At 31.4% G+C, this 17621-nt stretch overlaps 5 protein-coding genes and 1 long non-coding RNA gene across 11 annotated transcripts; 1 reads left to right on the top strand and 5 right to left on the bottom strand.

Moving 5' to 3' along the window:
• Positions 1 to 300: 300 nt before the first annotated feature.
• On the bottom strand, positions 301 to 1435 carry LOC135142242 (clavesin-1-like). The gene is made up of 5 exons (XM_064073924.1): positions 1278 to 1435; positions 1068 to 1224; positions 652 to 1015; positions 501 to 603; positions 301 to 449 (listed from the first exon to the last, which is right to left on the bottom strand). The coding sequence occupies exons 1-5, from the start codon at positions 1396 to 1398 to the stop codon at positions 358 to 360; spliced, it is 837 nt and encodes a 278-aa protein (XP_063929994.1). The 5' UTR covers positions 1399 to 1435; the 3' UTR covers positions 301 to 357.
• Positions 1436 to 1496: 61 nt separating this feature from the next.
• LOC135142201 (uncharacterized) lies at positions 1497 to 12833 on the top strand. 2 transcript variants are annotated; one of them, XR_010282468.1, is made up of 5 exons: positions 1497 to 1602; positions 12065 to 12179; positions 12227 to 12462; positions 12517 to 12691; positions 12758 to 12833. It is a non-coding gene; the product is annotated as an uncharacterized LOC135142201 (long non-coding RNA). The 2 variants fall into 2 exon arrangements; XR_010282467.1 differs by lacking the exon at positions 1497 to 1602 and adding an exon at positions 11409 to 12017.
• On the bottom strand, positions 2730 to 4026 carry LOC135142217 (alpha-tocopherol transfer protein-like). 2 transcript variants are annotated; one of them, XM_064073887.1, is made up of 5 exons: positions 3878 to 4026; positions 3671 to 3833; positions 3255 to 3618; positions 3099 to 3201; positions 2730 to 3048 (listed from the first exon to the last, which is right to left on the bottom strand). In XM_064073887.1, exons 1-5 carry the CDS (start codon positions 3996 to 3998, stop codon positions 2900 to 2902), a joined length of 900 nt encoding a protein of 299 aa, XP_063929957.1. In that variant the 5' UTR covers positions 3999 to 4026; the 3' UTR covers positions 2730 to 2899. The 2 variants fall into 2 exon arrangements, with proteins under 2 accessions (XP_063929957.1, XP_063929959.1); XM_064073889.1 differs by having other exon boundaries at positions 2734 to 3048; positions 3671 to 3824; positions 3878 to 4023.
• LOC135142200 (alpha-tocopherol transfer protein-like) lies at positions 5245 to 6599 on the bottom strand. Of its 4 annotated transcripts, none has more exons than XM_064073873.1 (6): positions 6469 to 6599; positions 6262 to 6415; positions 5846 to 6209; positions 5689 to 5791; positions 5476 to 5638; positions 5245 to 5414 (listed from the first exon to the last, which is right to left on the bottom strand). In XM_064073873.1, exons 2-5 carry the CDS (start codon positions 6312 to 6314, stop codon positions 5490 to 5492), a joined length of 669 nt encoding a protein of 222 aa, XP_063929943.1. In that variant the 5' UTR covers positions 6315 to 6415; positions 6469 to 6599; the 3' UTR covers positions 5245 to 5414; positions 5476 to 5489. The 4 variants fall into 4 exon arrangements, with proteins under 4 accessions (XP_063929943.1, XP_063929942.1, XP_063929945.1 ...); XM_064073872.1 differs by having other exon boundaries at positions 5245 to 5417; XM_064073875.1 differs by having other exon boundaries at positions 5245 to 5638; positions 6262 to 6387.
• LOC135142199 (alpha-tocopherol transfer protein-like) lies at positions 7709 to 9226 on the bottom strand. The gene is made up of 5 exons (XM_064073870.1): positions 9002 to 9226; positions 8787 to 8943; positions 8371 to 8734; positions 8215 to 8317; positions 7709 to 8164 (listed from the first exon to the last, which is right to left on the bottom strand). Exons 1-5 carry the CDS (start codon positions 9120 to 9122, stop codon positions 8016 to 8018), a joined length of 894 nt encoding a protein of 297 aa, XP_063929940.1. The 5' UTR covers positions 9123 to 9226; the 3' UTR covers positions 7709 to 8015.
• LOC135142197 (alpha-tocopherol transfer protein-like) lies at positions 10129 to 16631 on the bottom strand. The gene is made up of 6 exons (XM_064073869.1): positions 16561 to 16631; positions 11292 to 11414; positions 11089 to 11245; positions 10670 to 11033; positions 10510 to 10612; positions 10129 to 10456 (listed from the first exon to the last, which is right to left on the bottom strand). Exons 2-6 carry the CDS (start codon positions 11410 to 11412, stop codon positions 10305 to 10307), a joined length of 897 nt encoding a protein of 298 aa, XP_063929939.1. The 5' UTR covers positions 11413 to 11414; positions 16561 to 16631; the 3' UTR covers positions 10129 to 10304.
• Positions 16632 to 17621: the final 990 nt, after the last annotated feature.

Consider the following 17621-nt stretch of genomic DNA (forward strand, 5'->3'; position numbering starts at 1 on the left):
TGTTCAATTTAATTATTTTTAAAAACTTTCTAAACTGATGTTATTTGATAACTCTGGTGGTGTATCTTATTTATAGTTCGAGTTGAGTTCTATTTTTAAATTTCATAGTTTATTTATTTAGAAGATTATAAGACAAATTTTGTTAAGAGATTAATATTGCTTTGCAGATCGTAAAATAAGAATTAAAAAACATTCATCACCCAAAATTTTTTAATGAATACGTCGTGTGTAACGGTGTTCCGTGTAAATAAATAATGTGATTTTTGTTATTTATGTTTATTTCAAGAATTTATCGTAAAAATCGGTGACATCATCTTTGATAAAAAGTGAAACACATAAGAAATAATTGGTCATTTTTCATTCTTTCATCCTTTTATTTTCATTAACCGTTAATGTCTCTTCCCAGTCAAAAAAAGCATTGTTTTCTATTAATCCGTTTTTTATTTTTTCTAAAATAAGGATAACCAGTCATCAAGTCTTGCAGATTTTAAAACACATACCATGTAAATGTACTACAGCTTCTTCTGATCCACCATAATCTTTAGGCAGACATTCTAATGGTACAAATTTTATCAAAGTATTAAAAGTCCGGTGAATGTGTAACTGCAATATACTAATTACTATTAACGAAATTTTAAGGTGAGATCTTACAGCGTCTATTATTTCTTTTTTCAAGAACGGTTTTATTAGAGACAAAATCTTGTCCATGAATGCTATGAGATTGAAAAAATGTATTCCCTTTAATCTAACAGGCATTGCATCTTGTAAATAATACAAGAAATTTTTCACTAACGCAGGTCTTAGTTTCAAAATGTGACTAAAAGTTACTTCCTTCATATCGACTAAAATTAAATAACCATCCGAAGGTCCTTCTTGGTACAAATGTAACATGCAAACCATATTGATGTATTTCAGCTCATCCAAAAGATTAAAATGATTGGAGTTACTGTTTACAAATTTTACAAAGATAATACTATAGCCTTCTGGTGTCTTTTTTGAGAAAACGGTAACAAAGCTAAAATTTCAAAAATTATTGTTTGAATCTTAAATTAGTTGCAAAGTGTCACCTGTGATCCATAATTTTTTGCATTGAAGTTGATGAAGGATTCCTGTTTGTGAACATATCAGAGCGTAGTGTTTTAAAAGTGAAAAAATTGTCAATTGTGGTTTTGGCTAGTTCTTGTTGATAGTAGCAGCTGTGCAGGAAAAGAATTGTTTGCAATTCTACAAATGTTAAAAACGTGATTTAATGAAGAGGACTGGTTGTGAATACTCACCATTGATTTTTGGAAGGTGTTGTTTTGTATTAGCCCATTCCAACAAAGAATCAACATCTTCCTTTTTTAGACATTTGTTTTTATCATATAAAACTTTAACGTTGATCAATGGAGAGGTCATTTTTATACTGCTGCTTTATTTTATAAAATGCAATTGCGTTTCCTTACACACTATCTCTCTGATAAGTAGCGTATTACTGATTAAATGAAGTGGTTGTTTATGGTTCAGTGCAAATCAGCTTCGAAAATTAAATGATCAAATTCATTAATTGCAAACGAGCGATTGTTTGCTTACAGGTTTTCTCGACTTTTGATGACCCTCAGGGTAAGAAAAAATAGATTTCCCATTTCCGTTTGTCTGTATGTTGTTTGTTTTCGTAACTACCGGACCAATTGCTAAATTTTTTTGTGTATGTTAAGAATATCATGTATATGGTAAAACGTTAACTAAAATTTGACCAATCATCTCCACTAATGAAATGACGAATTTAACAGCGATAAATGATATTTAAATTTTGTAAAATAACATGCTTCTGTATTTGTGATTTATGATGGAATTTTCATCTTAGAGATCTAGATTAAACTAAAAATCATATCATACTTGAAATTGCAAAACCGAAAACTCTAAAGTCTTGCAAACATTAAATCGTTAATCAAAATAGATCCAAGAATTTTACAAGTTGTAGTGAGGCATAACATTGTGTTATCTCATAGTCTTGTAATGTTTGAAGTGATCATCATGAAACGCAGCTAAGAAGTATTCCGATTAAACCAGCTTTCAAACCAAAAAAGCACTATTAAGATAGGTTCATTCGTTTGGGAGCTACGATGACACAGACAGACAGACAGATAGACCGATAAAGGCTTCAAACTATAAAATTGCACAACAATCAAGAGCATCATTCTGTCTAATAAAGTCGCCAACAGATTAGAGGCAGACGACAGACACGACACACGAGAGTAGACAGACGGAAATGGGTGATCTATTTTTTCACAATCTAGGGATTGTGAAATATCGAGAAAACATTAATTTACCTGTTTATCGGATAGACGTTGTTTTGATGCTTTTTAAGTCTAATGTTATCACATGTTTCTTTATGAATACTTTAATAATTCACTCATTCTTAGCTTTATACAGTGAAGGTTTGTGGCTCTAGAATTATTTTCAGTAAACTGAAGAGATTATTTTTGTATCCAATAATTTTTTTTAATTCTGTGATGGACGTCACTGGAAATTTAACATTTATAGAGAACTCGGTAATGATTGGCCATTCAGAATCAGACTTGCGAAATGTTACCAGTTTGAATATTCTCTTGGTTTTGATGGAAGAATCGTTAGAAAAAATATAAGAAATGTTGTAACATTACGTTTTTACATGGAGTGTCGTAAAATACGTTTTGACTGTAATAAATTTGATAGTTTATTTATTTTGAAGATTACACAATGAACTTTTTACAAATATTCTTAAGAGACTAAGTTTACGATAGAGATTATAAAATAAGAAATAAAATGCACTTATCTTCCGGAGAATTGATGGCATCTTCTGTATTCATAATGTGATACAAATTGTGTTATTTATGTTTATTTGAAAAACTATGGTGAAAAATGTTATTTATTATTATTAATCAATTTCTAATTTTTTGAAAGTGCCATCAATTCCAAAGAAATCGTTCATTTTCGATTCTTTCATCCTTTTGCTTTCATCAACTCTTAATGTCTCTTCCCAGTCAAAAACAGCATTGTTTTCGATTAATTTGTTTCTTATGTTTTCTAAAATAAAGTTAATGAGTATAAGTAATGCAGACTTAAAAAATACATACCATGCAAATGTGCTGCAGTTTCTTCTGATCCACCATAATCTACGGGCAAACATTCCAATGGAACAAATTTTGTTAAAGCATCAATTGTCTCGTGAACGTATAACTGCAACATAGTCATTATTAATAAAACTTGTACAAGGTTAATGGTAATGTTACAGCATCCAAAATTTCATTTTTCAAAAATGGTTTTACTAGAGCTAAAATTTTGTCCATGAATGGCACGGGATTGAAAAAATGAATTCCCTTTAATCTAATAGGCATTGCCTCCTGTAAATAATAAACGAAATGTTTCGCTAAGAGAGGTCTCATTTTCAAAACGTGACCAAAAGTCATTTCATTCAAATCGACTAAAATTAAATAACCATTCGGAGGTCCTTCTTGATACAAATGTAACATGCAAACCATATTGATGTATTTGAGTGCATCCAGAAGATTAAAATTATCGGAGTTACTCTCTACACATTTTATAAAAATAACGCTGTAGCCTTCTGGTGTCTTTTTTGATAAAATGGTAACAAGGCTAAAATTTCAAAAATTATTATTTAGGCCTTAAGTTAGTTGTGTAGCGTCACCTATGTTCCAGAATCTTTTGCATCGAAGTTGATGGATTTCTGTTTGTGAAGATATCAGAGCATAGTGTTTTAAAAGTGAAAAAATTGTCAATTGTGGTTTTGGCTAGTTCTTGTCGGTAGTAGCAACTATGAAGGAAAAGAATTGCTTGCACCTCTACAAAAGCTAAAGACGTGATTTAATGACGAATAGTGGTTGTGAATACTCACCATTGATTTTAGGAAGATGTTGTTGTTTATTAGCCCATTCCAACAAATAGTCAACATCTTCCTTTTTTAGACATTTGTCTTTGTCATATAAAACTTTAACGTTGATTAATGTAGAAGTCATTTTTATACTGTTTTTCCATTTTATAAAAATTCTTGTATTTCCCTATTATTAGATCTTATCTTTCTGATGAGTAGTCTGTCTGTTAAAGATTAGATAAAGTAGAGGTAGTTGTTTATGGTTCAGTATGTAATGTGCAAATCAGCTCTCGTTCACTGGTTCATTCCAGATTTATTATTTTAAAGCTCGGAAAATGATCAAGATATGTGCATTTAACAGATATGCACTAAATTTGCTTTAAGTATACATCGATATATGAAAAATATTCATAAAAATTTGTAAAGTAGCAAAATGTACCAAATATAGAAACTAATAACTTTCACCAAATTACTATCAAATAAAACTTATAAGAATAATTAACATTGTTTATTGACATATTGTATACATCTTCAGAAATAGGCGATCTATTTTTTCACAATCTAGGGGTCGTGAAATATACAGAAACCATTATTTTACCTGCTTGTCGGATTATTATGATACTTCCCTAGCTTATTTCTGGAAAAAGTTTAATAAAAATACATTATTTTTAAATTTCATTTTGATGATTCTTTATGTGTGATTTAACAATCCACTCTTTCTTAGAGTCTCCGCAGTAGAAGTTTGTGTGGTTCTAGAATTTGACAGGAATTTGAGAAGTCTATTTTTGTATGCAATAAAAATGTTTAAGTCTGTGACGGACTCATTGGAAGTCTAATATTTCCAGAGAACTCGGTAATCATTAGCCATTCAGAAACAAACTCGCAAAATGTTAAGTACCAGTTTGAATATTATCTTGGCCTTGGTGGAGGAATCGTTAGAAAAAACATACAAAATGCTAAAAGTAAGATCACTATATAGGATAAAACAAAGTCTATCTGTCTGTCTGTCTGTCTGTCTGTCTGAATGCGATAATCTCACAAAGTGCTATACGGATTTTCGTGTGGTTTTTGTTGTGATTGTCGAGTAATTAGTGGGAAAAAATCATGCCATCTGAAAGCTTGACTGGCATGCTTAAACCGTTAGAATATCGGGAGTTGGATATTTGTTTTTTATTTCACTGTGTTGTCTGCCGTGCATTATTATGAGATAGATCTCTTAAAAATGTGTTCTGTAAATAGGTTTTATTATATAATTGAATTTTAGAAGTTAATTGACTTATAGGATTGGACTGTATAGAGAGTGTTTGTAATATTTCCAGTAATATGTATTCAAATAAGTTAAATGATACGGATATACAACTTCATTAGGGAGGCCAAATGAAAGATTTGGGCATAGAAAAACAGGAACTTGTAATATTAAAAAAAAGAGTAAAACAATAAAGTTCTTAAAACCCGTAGTCAGCAATAACTTACAACTTATAAATGTGACATAAATAAATCGACTTATATCAAAATGTTTATCTTCCAGAGAATTGATGACATCTGCTTGTGTGTTCATAATCTGCTACAATTTTTGTTATTTAATTATTTAATTGTGGGAACCGTAGAAACCAACAAAAAACCTTTTAAAATGTTATTAATCAATTTCTAATTTTTTAAAACTGCCATCAATTCCAAAGAAATCGTTCATTTTCGATTCTTTCATCCTTTTGCTTTCATCAACTGTTAATGTCTCTTCCCAGTCAAAAACAGCAGTATTTTCAATTAATTTGTTTCTTATTTTTTCTAAAATAAAGTTAATGCGTATAAGTAGTGCAAACTTAAAAAATACATACTATGCAAATGTGCTGCAGTTTCTTCTGATCCACCATAATCTACAGGCAAACATTCCAATGGTACAAATTTTGTTAAAGCATCAATTGTCTCGTGAACGTATAACTGCAACATAGTCATTATTAATGAAACTTCTACAAGGTTAATTGAAAATATTACAGTGTCCAACATTTCTTTTTTCAAAAATGGTTTTACTAGAGACAAAAATGTGTCCATGAATGGCACGGGATTGAAAAAATGAATTCCCTTTAATCTAACAGGCATTGCCTCTTGTAAATAATAAAAGAAATTTTTCGTCAAGAGAGGTCTTATTTTCACAACGTGACCAAAACTCATTTCCTTCAAATCGACTAAAATTAAATAACCATCCGAAGGTCCTTCTTGGTACAAATGTAACATGCAAACCATATTGATATATTTGAGTTCATCCAAAAGATTAAAATTATCGGAGTTACTGTCTACAAATTTTATAAAAATAATGCTGCAGTCCTCTGGTGTCTTCTTTGGAAAGATGGTAACAAGGCTAAAATTTCAAAAATGATTGTTTAGGCCTTAAGTTAGTTGTATAGTGTTACCTATGTTCCAGAATTTTGTGCATCGAAGTTGATGGATTCCTGTTTGTGAACATATCAGAGCATAGTGTTTTAAAAGTGAAAAAATTGTCAATTGTGGTTTTGGCTAGTTCTTGTCGGTAGTAGCAACTATGAAGAAAAAGAATTGCTTGCAATTCTACAAAGGTTACAGACGTGGTTTAATAAAAAGGAGTGGTTGTGAATACTCACCATTGATTTTAGGAAGATGTTGTTGTTTATTAGTCCATTCCAACAAATAGTCAACATCTTCCTTTTTTAGACATTTGTCTTTGTCATATTAAACTTTAACGTTGATTAATGTAGAAGTCATTTTTATACTGCTGTTCTATTTTGTAAAAACTCTTGTGATTCTTTAGACATTATCTTTCTGATAAGTAGTGTGTTACAGATTAGATGAGTAGCGATAGTTGTTTATGGTTCAGTGTGCAATGTGCAAATAAGTTTTCAAGATTAAATGAAAAAACTTGTTCATTGCAAATTTATTATTTTAAAACTCGGATGCATCGAAAAATGATCAAAATTTGCGCATATATATATACTAAATTTGACCTAAATGTACATCGATATATGAAAAATATTCATAAAAATATTTAAAATAGTAAAATCTGTCAAATATAGACACTAATAACATTCACTAAATTCCTATCAATTAAAAATTTTATAAAACTTAATAATCCACTATTTCTTTGAGTTTGTGCAGTAGAAGTTTATGGCTCCAGAATTTTACAGTAATCTAAGAAGGTAGTCTTTGTATCCAATAAAAAATTTTAGGTCTGTGACGGACGTTATTGGAAGTCTAACATTTGCAGGGAACTCACTGACCACTCAAAATCAGACTTGCGCAATGTTACCAGTTTGAATATTCTCTTGGCTTTGGTGGAGGAATAGTTAGAGAAAACATAAGAAATGTTAAAAGTAAGCTCACTATGTAGTACAAAACAAAGTCTCTATTATTCGCGTCTGTATCCAAGATGAACATTCCCGATGATTGAAGATAGGACAAAATAGGACTAGAACATAGTGCATCTTTCAGTCTTTTAACTGCTGCCTCACATTCAACAGTTCAAGAAAAATTGTTAAAAGTAACATTTTTGGCAATTTTTTAACAAACTGTTTGAAGCTACAAACACTAGAACGTGGAAACTATAGTCAGTCGTCTCCTTTTTCAGAAAGTCCACAAGTGCGTCTAGGTAATCGATTACTCAGAACAGGTTGTCATATGGCTCACACTGGTGAAATATGACAAAAAAAAGGCATTAAATTTAATTTCAAACTAAAATTTCTTTGCTGATATTTTTCAGATAATTTTTAACTTTACCTTAAGACTTGCTAAATTAATCTTCTTATCTGCAGTGTTAACTTTCTTACCTGTGACTTAATCGTCGAATTCTGTCTTTAATTTTACGCGCAAGGAGTGTCGCAAGATATGTTTTGATAACAAACTTGTTAGTTTATTTATTTTGAAAACTACACAATGAAATTCTTACACATATTGTTAACAGACCTATAGATTACATTAGAGATTATAAAATACTTCTAGGAAATAAAATACGTTTACCTTCCGGAGAATTGATGACATCTTCTGTGTTCATAACATGATGCAATTTTTGTTATTTACCTAAGTAATTGTTTATTTTTTAATATGAAAAACTTCTAGTAAAAAGTGGTGACATCATCTTTAATAAACAATGAGAACCGTAGAAACCAAGAAAAATCTTTTTAATTGTTATTAATTATTAATCAATTTCTAATTTTTTAAAACTGCCATCAATTCCAAAGAAATCGTTTATTTTTGATTCTTTCATCCTTTTGCTTTCGTTAACCGTTAATGTCTCTTCCCAGTCAAAAACAGCAATATTTTCAGTTAATCTGTTTCTTATTTTTTCTAAAATAAAGTTAACGAGTATAAGTGGTGCAGAGTTAAAAAATACATACCATGCAGATGTGCTATAGTTTCTTCTGATCCACCATAATCTACAGGCAGACATTCTTGTGGTGCAAACTTTGTTAAATCATTAAATGTCTCGTGAACATGTAACTACAACATAGTCATTATGAATAAAACTTCTACAGGTTTAGTGGAAATATTACAGCATCCAATATTTCTTTTTTCAAAAATGGCTTTATTAGAGCCAAAATTTTGTCCATGAATGGTACGGGATTGAAAAAATGTATTCCCTTTAATCTAACAGGCATTGCCTCTTGTAAATAATAAAAGAAATGTTTCGCTAAGAGCGGTCTTAGTTTCAAAACGTGACCAAAAGTCATTTCCTTTAAATCAACTAAAATTAGATAACCATTTGACGGTCCTTCCTGGTACAAATGTAACATGCAAACCATGTTGACGTATCGGAGTTGATCCAAAAGATTAAAGTTATCGGAGTTGCTGTTTACAAATTTTATAAAGATAATGCTGTAGCCTTCTGGCGTCTTTTTTGATAATACAGTAACGAAGCTAAAATTTCTAAAATTATTATTTAGCTCTTAAATTAGTTGTGAAATGCCACCTAAGTCCCATAATTATTTGCATCGAATTTGATGAAGCATCCCTGTTTGTGAACATATCAGGGCATAGTGTTTTAAAAGTAAAAAAAGTGTCAACTGTAGTTTTGGTAAATTCTTGTCGGTAGTAGCAGCTGTGAAGGAAAAGAATTGCTTGCAATTCTACAAATGTTAAAAACGTGATTTAATGAATTGTTGTGAACTGGTTGTGAGTACTCACCATTTATTTTAGGAAGATGTTGTTGTTTACTAGCCCATTCTAACAAATTGTCAACATCTTCTTTTTTTAAACATTTGTCTTTATCATATAAAATTTTAACGTCGATTAATGCAGAGGTCATTTTTATACTGGTGCTCTCTGTGATAAAATACGATTGTGTTTTCTTCGACACTATTTTTCTGATACGTAGCGTGTTACTAAAATAGCAATAATTGTTTATGGTTCAGCGTGCAACATGCAAATCAGCTTTGGTAATTAAATGAACAAACTCATTAAGTTGCAAACTGGTATTTATTACACAGGGTGATTATCAAATATCATACATCCAGATCGATTTGAAAAATCTGTCACTTTTACATTTTCCATCAGGTAGGTAGCAAAATTTACCATACGATTTGAATTATTGGTTGTATACAGTAAACACTGAAAAACTTTAATTAAGTTAGGCTATGCATTATGATTGGGCATTTGGAAGAGGCGTCGATGAATCGAAGTCCCTAACTTATATAGGGACTTAGACGCTAAATAATCATCAAGAAATTTCGAAGTTGACTGGATGTACATTCTTATACCACGTTGTATTATATGTTTATTTTAATATCAGTCTATTCATGAAATTATACATCGAGTATTTGATACACAAAAAATTGTTTTTCTTTATTATTACTCGATTATTTATAAAATTTATAAAAATAATAGAATACATAGAATAATATTCGTTATCATTTTTTTTACTTTTGTTTTTCTGCAACATTTAACGAAGTTTTTCTTTTTGTATTTTTATAATACTTCCCGACCGTTAGCTGAGGATGAATGATAACTTGTTTTGTCATGTTTTCTCGACATTCATGAGTCCTACAGCAAGAAAACGTAAGTCTTCCGTTTCCGTCTGTCTGTCGTCTGTCTGCCTACGTCTGTTTTATGAGACAGATAATCTCTATGTATGGAGTCAGCAGCAGAAATACAAAGTTTGAGTGAAGAAAAATTGCTTTTAGAGTTTGTTGTGATTGATTATGTTCTTACTTTAGTTCCTAAAAGAGGTCTTTACTGCTATAACAACCAATGAGCGATTTTCGCATGGGTAAACTTGAGTAGAATGTTTTCTTTAAATAAGACACAAAAACAGGTAAAATGACACATATATGTATATTTGTGCCCACAGATTTCTCAAGCGAAGCTACAAAACAGTTGAAAACAAAACTAATTCAGCAGCTGTCAAGTTGTTTATCTTACGAATGATCTTACATTTTAAAGCAAATGGACATTATTAATTGCACTATTAAAGCAGTGATTAAATCACAATCTAATCCAACTCCAACTTCTTGAAAGTGCCCTCAACTCCAAAGTAGTCACTAACATTCTTCGGTTTTCCTTGCCGTCTACTTTCATCAACACTATGTTTATCTTCCCATTCAAAAAATGGAACATTTTGCATTAAGTTGCTTTTGACTTTTTCTAAAAATGCGTTACTATTTATATTAGGTACATCACTTAAATTTCATACCTACCATGTAAAACATTCAGGGGCTCAACGGAACCTCCATAATCTTGAGGTAGGCAATCCTTGGGAACAAATTTAGTCATGTCATCTGCAGTATTATGCAAATAAAGCTAAAAAGGACATTTCATCAGTTAACCTCAGCAGACTTTCGAAGATATCTAATTTACCATGTCCATAAGTTCCTTTTTCATGAAGGGCTTCATCAGAGCGAGAATTTTATCCATAAATGGCACGATGTTGAAGTAATGTAAACCTTTTAGTCTTAGAGGCATCGCTTCTTGTAAGTAGTACAAGAACTTCTTCATCGTAAGAGGCCCAAGTTTGGTAAGATGACCAAAAACGACACCCTTCATGTCCAAAACGATCAGATGCCCTTTGGAAGTACCTTGTTGGTGCAGGTACTGCATGCAAACCATATCAAAGTATTTAAGTTGCATAGCAAAATTATAGTTGTCTGGATTGGAGTCCATCAGCTTCATAAAAATGATGCTATAGCCATCTGGCGTCAGTTTTGGGAGAACTGAGAACAATCTGTAATTTTCAAAATAAAGATGAGGAAGATCGCGGAGGTCCTTATTTGACTTACGTAACATCTAGACCTTCTTTCAGAGGAGAGTTCTTTGGATTCCTCTCGAAAAACAAGTCGGGGCAGAGAGTCCTGACTGTAAAATACGTGTCAATCGCAGCCTTGGCAGCCTCATTTCGGAAGTAGCAACTTTGCAGGAACAGAATTGCTTGAACCTCTGTGGAACCAGTTAAGATTGAACTTTCACAAAAATTAGAACTTACCGTTAATTTCTGGCAGATGCGGCTGCTTGTTTACCCATTCTATGAACGCCTTCACGTCTTCCTCCTTCAAATCCTTGTCTTTAGCGTATTCGCTTTTCACGTCCACTAAATTCAGAGCCATCGCTAAACGAACTCAAACTGAATAAGTCTTGCAGAATTTATTACCATCTAACAATTGGCGGTAAGGTTATATTTAAGCAATTTGCATTCGAATACACATCATTTTACACATGCAACAGACGATTGGCTATGATTAAAACGAATGAATGTGACTTGTTCACTCAAGGTCACACGCAATAATGCCACCCCTCATGCCGCCATAACACACCCTCGGTGGGGGTAAGCGCATTGTGTTGCGATCTTGGCGGCCTTTGCCACCCCTTCAGACGCCATGTTTGCCATGACACGGACATTTTTCTAAAGTGATGATTAACGGAATTGAATAGAGAGGAAGTGCTGGGCTTAATTGTGTGTTATATTTCGTTGTGTTATATAATTTACTATTTTTCATCTGCCGACAAGGTTATGACTCTGAATGGGAGGTTTATTTTTTCTAATATAAAAAAATTAATGAATTAATGAAAAGTGTGAATTATTTTAAAATGCGTCAATGGGGCTATTGTCGCCAACAAATGGTATAAAAGTGGCGTTTGGGTGGTACTGACGCAAACACACAACGAGATGAAGCTTGTACTTTGCACTTTACTTGTAATGTGCCTAATTTTGGTAATTTTATGTACTTTGAGAATTTTTGTTAAATTTGAAAATTTTAGGTTGAGGCTAGACCTCATCACCGGGATGATCATCCGTCCTTGACGAGAGGTGGTGCTCAAAATCGGGGGGCTAACTGTCATGGCAGACATGGGGGAAGAGGCGGCGGCGGCGAAAGTAAGTATCTATGTAAATTGAAGAAATGGTACCAAGTTTGTTTATAGCTACTACAGCAGCGGCAGATACCACTACCACAGCAGCTACAACAACAGCAGCGGCTCGTTAATGAGATTATCACTATAAAAATTAATGGCTAATAAGAACATGGTGTATATGATGTAAACAAATATAGGATACTAGAGACATTTCCGTTTTTCTCTATAAAAGCCCCTCCATAGCATTTCCTTGACATACAGCAAGTATGTTTTCTGTCCCAGCTATATTTATAGTGTTAATGGGGGTGACAAGTAAATTTAGTGTCACATAACGAGAAAAACTGACAGTTCTTTTGTAGTGGGAGGTGCTACAAGTCAAACCTCACCCTCTTTCTGCTGTTAATGGAAACATGGGAAAGGACGTAGTGGGAGTGGCTAAGAATGGAGAAAAAGGTCATGTATTGGAAGTTGCTGGTAAGGGTGCCAGTTGTTTTGGGATGGGACCTAATGGCAGAGGTGGAGTTGGAGCAACAAGTGAGTGAATATTAAAATGTTGCTCAGGTAATTAATATCTACTGCACGGATTCTTTGTAATTTCAGCACCAGCGCCTGTGGAAGTATAATACACTAGGAAGAAACATGTTTTAAATGGTTTAATAAAAAATAATTACACGCATCTATTTTTTGTTTCACTGTTTGACCTTTCATGGGAATGGTCCAGGTGAATCGTGGACACTTTTAAACACAGATAACTACGTTGCTGGAATGACAGTAATATCACGCATGCACGTTTGCGTGTATTAATTAGTATAAAGTAATAATTAAATAATGCCTTTTTGGGAGAATTGATGAAATTGATGGTATATAATGTGTTGTTGCAAGACAAACAAATATGAATAATTATAGACTTGGTAACATTTCTGAGGAATAGCAAAGGAATCAAAGCGTAAAAATACAGCTTGTATAAAAGAACCAACAAAAATGCCCTAAAAATTATTGTTTTTAATAGGTATATAGTAATTGTTTTAAATTCAATGCGCAGCTGTTAATGATTAATTGATTGTGCTGTTCTGAGCTCGGTCAAAACAGGACATGATATGTACAGTGATTTGCGTTACTAACTATTATATAATCTGACACATTCCTCTTCTAAGGTTACATGGCAGTAGTAAAATAGGGTTCCGGAAGCATGATACAAACAGAATCGGGAACAATAGAAATAGGAGCGATAATTTTTCTTGTTTGTTTAGGTTTTTTATTGCATTAAATTTATAACCTTTTAAAACAACTCCAAAATTCTTTTTTTGTGTTTACTGATAGCAGATAAGAAAAACATTTAATTAAATCTGGAGCCGGATTTGTTGACCTTCAAAATTTCAACACACGCAAGTGATTTTATGGGGTATCTGATGTTAGCACTGTATATAATACAGTTATTTTAATCTTAGTAAAAATGGAAACATCAATAGGGTCAGTGCGACGTTTCACAGTTTGAAGAATACGAAAATATAGGTTTTTAGGTTTCGTTTGTCACTCGGTGCCCGTCTATAGGTGATTTTATTAGATACAATTTCCGAAAACTTATTTCGATGAAATTCTAGACGTCACTTAAAATTTTGCCAAGTAACTATTGCTTCCATTTTTATTTTGATTCCATTTTCTTTGTCCTTAATTTAATGTTCCTAATATTTAATCATGTTAACAAAACAAAATTTGTAAAATGGTCACTTTGATATATTACTTCTTATCAATAAACTTGATCTAGCGATTATTTGTTTATTCCCATTACAAATTTCATGTCTTCCAATTTAAATAAAATATATTTAAAACAGAAAACTAATGGAAAACATGTTCTCTCAACAATAATAACAAGTTTAACTCCAAGTGTTTATATTTATACATCAAAAGAATGTCACGTGCCAATCCGTTTGATTTGAATGAGTTTGTTTCCTCAAAACAGAGAACTAAAATTACACTAGTTTACAAATTTAAACTTTTTTTCGTATCCAAAAATAAAAAAAAATATTTTTTACTTCTAAATTACTTACTGATAACAAATCCAAAAACGGATAATCCTTATCACGTCAGGTTTTTTCATAAATCCAAAATAATGAACTTTGCTTTACGTTTGTGTTAAACTGATTCATGTTAATGCACAATTGTCGCATAAAAATGTCTTCGAGATCGTGGAAAGTAAGTGCCAATCAGTTTTGTTACATTTGTGGTAAAATTATAGTACCTAAAGCGGGAAGACCTGTTCAAATATGCTTAAAATGAAGGTATAACGGTTTTTGGGACGAAAATGTGTTACTGTTGGTCTATTATAAGGGAAACTGACAGTACTGCCAATAAAAGAACGTCAGTGTTAACCATTTTTAATTTTCAGTCATAATGTTTATAATATATACTGGGTATTGCTGTTATTTGATACAACCCCTGTAACTTCTTTATTCTTATAGATTAATTATAATATGTATTTCTTTGAGCTAATTTGTATCATTTTAAAAGATCTTTGTGAGGTCAACCTCACATTTTTATTATCACTTCCCGTAGATAAGTCAAAAGCAACCAATTATTCTAAAATCAATACTTGAAAAATTTTAAATAACACATTGATGACAATCTAGTAGCTTGAAAAATTGACATTTATTTACCTAAATGGTCTTTGAAAATGATACAAATTTGCTTAAAGAACTATATGTTCATATATATTTAAAAATAAAAAAGTTATAAGAGTTGTATAAAAGAAAAAAAATCCGGGGTATGTTTATATAAATATCTCAAAAACCTGACGTGATGGATTTTTTCTGCTTTCAGATTTGAATTTCCCGAACCCAAATCCTTTAGATTCAACTATTTTTGTCTTTGGATATAAAACCTTGTAAACTAGTGTTATCGAACAAAATGTTCTGAATATTATAATTCTTTTATCATTATTAAAAAATGTATAACATAGATAATACACAGTGCGAGAGAAAAAAAATTAAACGGTCGCGTGTCGATATGCAAATACGGACGTTGATATTCTATGTTAGTGGAAAAATGTTATTGTACGGTGCTAATTTTTTTGAGAAGATTTGATCGTATAGGAAAAAACTCAAAGTAGATTTGTTTACCACAAGTATAGGACTATATTATTGTGCAACATTTAATTTTTTTAAATAAACTTCTGTGAAATTACGTCATCAAATCGTTGGTGGGGATGAGTAACCAAATTTTGGTTAACATTTTACTATCTACATGATATTCCTACCATACATATATTATAAAATTTGACAACAATCGGTCCAGTAGCTTCGGAGATCACGTGTCTAGTAAAAATCGACACACAGACAGACAGACGGAAACGGGAGACCTTAGCTTACGCTCGGGAAGTAAGAAGATGCCCTGAGATGCAATAATATTTGTGTTTTAACAATACACATAGGTATATTTGTGTTTTTAAAATTGATTATAAAGAATAAATCAAGAACGACTTATCTATTCATTTTTTTTTTTCATTCTAAAATCATAAGATTGCTGTTGTTACATTGTTTATTACAATACAATTTAATTGGATAAGAGTAATTTGAAATGTGATGTAGATATAGGTGACTGCAAAGAATTTTGATTTTTTTTTACAAAAATCTAGATGGTATAAAAACACGTTGTTTAGTTGAAATAGGGTTACTTTGCAATACTTGGAGATGACCTCATCAAGTGGAGATCATCAGACAAATTTAGGTTAGTGTTTTACCATCAATACGATATTCTTAAATAAATATAAAATTTCACAACAATCAGTTCGCTAGTTTCGGAGATTATCACTCTAATAAAGTAGCTAACAGACAGATCCACAGTAAATGTAGATCTACTTTTTATTATCTGGTGGCTGTAAAAAGTCGAGAAAACATGAAAGTAGTGATTCGCCAAAAGGACCATACTGCAATGCTGCATAAGCTTACGCTCGGGAAAAATAAAATTGGATAATAATTTTACAATCAACGAGTCCGTTGGTCACTTATTGAGTAGCATAATTGCATTTTACTGAAAGCTTTTATTTTAATTAATTTGTTTCGAGCTGTTATAAATTTGTAATTATTGCCGGGGTGTAAGCAGTCTAATTGACAGTGTTATGTCACAAATTCAATTTATTTTTTTCTGCATAATGTATTTTTTACACCTATATTTTTTTTAACTAGCGAGTGATTATGAAATTGTTTTTGTTATTTATTAGCAACTGTCGGAGTGGGTAATTATTATTATTAATCCACGTGTGTAATGATTTGAAAAGAAAATTAAATGAAGATTGCCGTGAACTTACATAATTTATAATTATTAAAATATCTATACATCAGGTAATTGTTTGCTTTAAGATGCATGTTATTCCAAAGACGATTTAAAAATACAAAAAAAAAACTTACCGATTTTTCTCTGGTACACAATAATAATTATTTTTTATGCGTAAGATGTGATATTAAATTAATGAAATTATTTTATATTGTATCAAAATGATTTCAAAAGTGGTGGTGACTTTCGTGAAGTCTTAAACGTTCTGCCAACCAAATCGAATCTCGTTTTATTTGTCGCACTCAAGGTCAAGTTACAAAATGTGGTGGAAAGCCCAGTTAAGTAAAAACAATAATCTAGTCATGTTTAAGTTGGTTGTATTCAATTCCTATTAACTGTCAGTGTTGGCGTTATTTTATTCTATTTCATTATTGTTTAAATACTAGTAGTAGTAGTGCGTATTATGAAACAACTGGTATCTAAAATTCCAAATTAAGATTAATTTTTATTTATTTTACTTTATTTGGCCAAAAATCGGATATCCAGATACACTGGTTTGGAGTGACATTATTTTTTCGCACAGTTACTGTACTAAATTTCATCTCCCCAAAGTTCGAGGCTAGGCGTCACACAAAAACAATTTTTACCATAATTTTTACCATTCTTGCTTAATTGACTAATTAATTATGTGCTATAATTGTACGTATACCAGATTTCATTTCAATTATTTTAATTATTTAAAAAGTTATTCCCGACACCAATTATTTTAACAATGTTGTTATTTTCTACAAATGTTGCAGTTGATTACATTTATCTGTAACTTCACCAATTATCTTTTTATTTTACATGACCGAATTAATATTTCAATGGAATTAAAAATATGTAAGCATTTTTGCTAAGCCATGCAGTCAATTTTAAAAGTTCTATGAACATTTTTCGTTTTAAATATTTTCAAAACTTGTTATTTCTGTAACAATATTAAAAACATAAGCCATAAATGAAGTTTTAATTTTTTCTTGATTTATTAAGGCAAAAAAAAGTTTTATGGTTGCAACGCCAAAAAAGGCTCCTACAGCGAAAAAGGGATTCTTGTCAGCATTTACGTTGATAAATTTTGTAGGTTTTGCAGTTTAAAAGCCAGCCAAATATGCAAAAAGAATTTTCTTCACCTCCATGAATACTCATCTGTGCACCA

Source organism: Zophobas morio, unplaced genomic scaffold (assembly GCF_036711695.1).
Source record: "Zophobas morio isolate AGI-343-1 ecotype UQ-CSIRO unplaced genomic scaffold, CSIRO_AGI_Zmor_V1 ptg000046l, whole genome shotgun sequence".
NCBI classification, from domain to species: domain Eukaryota; kingdom Metazoa; phylum Arthropoda; class Insecta; order Coleoptera; family Tenebrionidae; genus Zophobas; species Zophobas morio.